Source organism: Vitis vinifera, chromosome 16 (genome assembly GCF_030704535.1).
Source record: "Vitis vinifera cultivar Pinot Noir 40024 chromosome 16, ASM3070453v1".
In the NCBI taxonomy this organism is placed as follows: Eukaryota; Viridiplantae; Streptophyta; class Magnoliopsida; order Vitales; family Vitaceae; genus Vitis; species Vitis vinifera.
Window position 1 is genome coordinate 3,822,259 of NC_081820.1, and position 2,855 is coordinate 3,825,113.

At 29.6% G+C, this 2,855-nt stretch overlaps 1 protein-coding gene across 1 annotated transcript; it reads left to right on the forward strand.

Moving 5' to 3' along the window:
- The first annotated feature begins 2,172 nt into the window (after window positions 1–2,172).
- LOC104882062 (uncharacterized) lies at window positions 2,173–2,610 on the forward strand. The gene has a single exon (XM_010663988.1). It carries the CDS (start codon window positions 2,173–2,175, stop codon window positions 2,608–2,610), a length of 438 nt encoding a protein of 145 aa, XP_010662290.1.
- Window positions 2,611–2,855: the final 245 nt, after the last annotated feature.

Below are 2,855 nucleotides of genomic sequence, written 5' to 3' on the forward strand. Positions count from 1 at the left end.
ACGCTCACGTACTACGGAAAGGGCCACTGTTCTCCTCCCAAAGAGGCAAAAAGAGTTGGTAATGCAAACGTGGGAGACTCAGCTTTTCATCTTCCCCACCCTTGCACTCATCATTGACTACAAAATTGAATAATTGATACATGGCCAGGTGGAATACGGAGGATCACTTGCCACCATCATCTTCTGCCTCCACTGAACAACATAAAACCATCTACTATCTACATGGAAACCACCACCATTTTCCTTGTGTATTCATAGCCTCATACGATATCTTTTATAAAATGATGCACAGGATCACTTAACTACTTTTAACAAAATCATTGCAAACAACGGATTTATTCTTAGACTTTTAATTAAAAATATAAATATTGTAAGCCTATTTAGAAACTATTTTTTAAAGGTCCTGAAAAATAGTTTTGAAGAACAATTTCTGAAAACTGTTATATGATATTTTGTAAAATAAAAGTTTATTTAAAAACTTGAAATATTTTTAACCTGTTTTTAATATTTTTAAAAATAATTTTTATGTCTACAACTTTATTTTTAATTATTATATATATATTTGTATAATTATTTATTAAAACAACTCAAATATATTTTCTTAAAATACCATGTTTTATGTTTTTAAGAAAATAAAAACAGAAGACAGTTTTTTGTTGTTAAATGTGTTTTCCAATTTTATTTTTTTATTTTATTTTTTTACTATTATTATTATTATTATTATTTTTGGAAAAATAGACTCATAGTTTTTCAAAATAATAACAATAATACAAGGAGCTTTGCAATTCATTATTTTCAATTTTTTAAAAATGCAAGGTGTACCAACCCTTTGATTACCTTTTTTTTTCTTTAAATTACTAACCAAATCTTGAGCAATTATGTTGATGTCCAAGAATTTGTGTCTAATATATACCATATTATTCTTATAATAATCACCGCTTGTCTTAATTGTAAGCTTAATTAAAGTATGTTTGATAGTAATTTTAGGAAGTATTTTTATCCTTTATAATAATTGAAAACTTTTATCTTTCGAGTATTAAAAAGACTAAAAATGCTCAAATGAGTTGCTCAAAGCATCCATTTCAAATACATCTTTCACCTATTCTAGTGAATAGTTTGTTCAATAAAATTGTTATCTAAAAAATGTAAAAATGAATAATATAATATTTGTAAGAGAAATTTCTAACACTTGGAGTTGGTTGGAACACTACTTTAAAAAAACACTCATAGTATTTTTAAAGAACAATTTTAATATAAAAACATTTTTAAAAAGGAAAAACAAAACAAGTTTCTGACATATTTAGAAAACACTTTTAAAGAAAAATTAAAAAAGGCTATGTGCATTCTCATGGGTACTTAGAAATACCATATGATTGAAAAAGGCTATATCTTATAGCTTAAAAAAAGCACTACTCTAAAATAAATAAAAAATAAAAAACATCCAATATCTTTTATTAAAATAAATAACAATGATGAAATAGCACAATGTTAGACACATTATGTCATTTTGAAATTCATCACTTTTTTTTTCAAAGACAGTAGTGCCGTTTAGGTAATATCCTGCAAAGAGGCTTTAATATGAAGTCATGAACAGAAAAGGAGGCAGTGGATAAAAGACATAAAATAAATCATAAAAATCTTTAAAAGAAATCAATATTCAATGAAACAAACACGGTTGAATTTCATTTGTTTGAACGGAACCCTTAAAGAAAAAGCTTAAAAAACAGCTTTTGATTCAAGAGAGAGATTACAAGAGTTGTAATACATGCATACATATAGAGACACCCAGTTAAAGGAGTGTCACACATGATGTTCTTGTGGCAATTAATAAGAGTTGATTTTCAATAGAGGATGTGATGAATATGGGAGGGAAAAGGGAAAGGTTAGTTAGTTATCAGTGTAAAAAGAATGTTCTAAGTCACAATTTAATTAGTTTTATATTAATTTATGTACCAAATTAATGAAGAAAAAGAAACTCACTCCATTTATTAGCATTAAACTTAATTTATTACAAGAGAATGAAATCAACAAATGAAACCGAAACTATTTCCACCACTTTTCCCACCACGCATACATATATATACGAATCTTTTCACCCCATCTAATTACCTCCATCAAAAAGATATATTTTCCGACAACTCTAGACATATTTACTATTCACAAACATAGATCATGGCTAGTTTCTGCAAGGTCTCTGTCATGGCATTCTTTCTCTTAGCGAGTGGGCCTTTCCTGTCATCACCAGCACTGGCATTCGAAGCCAATGAACAAGAGTTTAGCCTCGCATCAGAACCTTCTTCCAGCAGTGAGCAAGACATTATTCCTCCAGCATTACGCCATTATTTGTTTCAATGCCTCCAGAAGCTGGGTGAAGAATGCAGGCCATTGTTCTTTGCTAGAATATTCATAGGTGAAAAAAATGAGATCCCTACTAGTTGTTGCCAAAACCTGGTGCAGATGGGAGATAAATGCCACACTGCAATTACCAATGCTGTAATCTCGAGACCTGAGTTCAGTGGCAATGCAACCTTATTTCGTACAAGATCTGACGAGACTTGGACGACCTGTAGCCGACTCGTAGAGACTATCTCTCCAGGCCCATCTGCTTAAGATTATATTTTAATATTTTGTTTACATGGATGTAAGAACATATTTATTAATGAATAACATGGATGAATAACATATTTATTAATGAATAACTTGTTAGTATAATCATATCAACAGTTTCTCTCTTTTGTTTTGAAATGATTCTTATTGCATGGTTTCTGTTTTTTATGCCTTTGACATGGTAAGGCTTTGAATTAGACTATTAATGGAGCATTAGACTATTAAAAGTAAACAAGTTGAGGAGTAGG

What these genes read in the sequence shown, in the direction of transcription:
- LOC104882062 (XM_010663988.1), top strand. Translation starts at nt 2,173, where the DNA reads ATGGCTAGTTTCTGCAAGGTCTCTGTCATGGCATTCTTTCTCTTAGCG.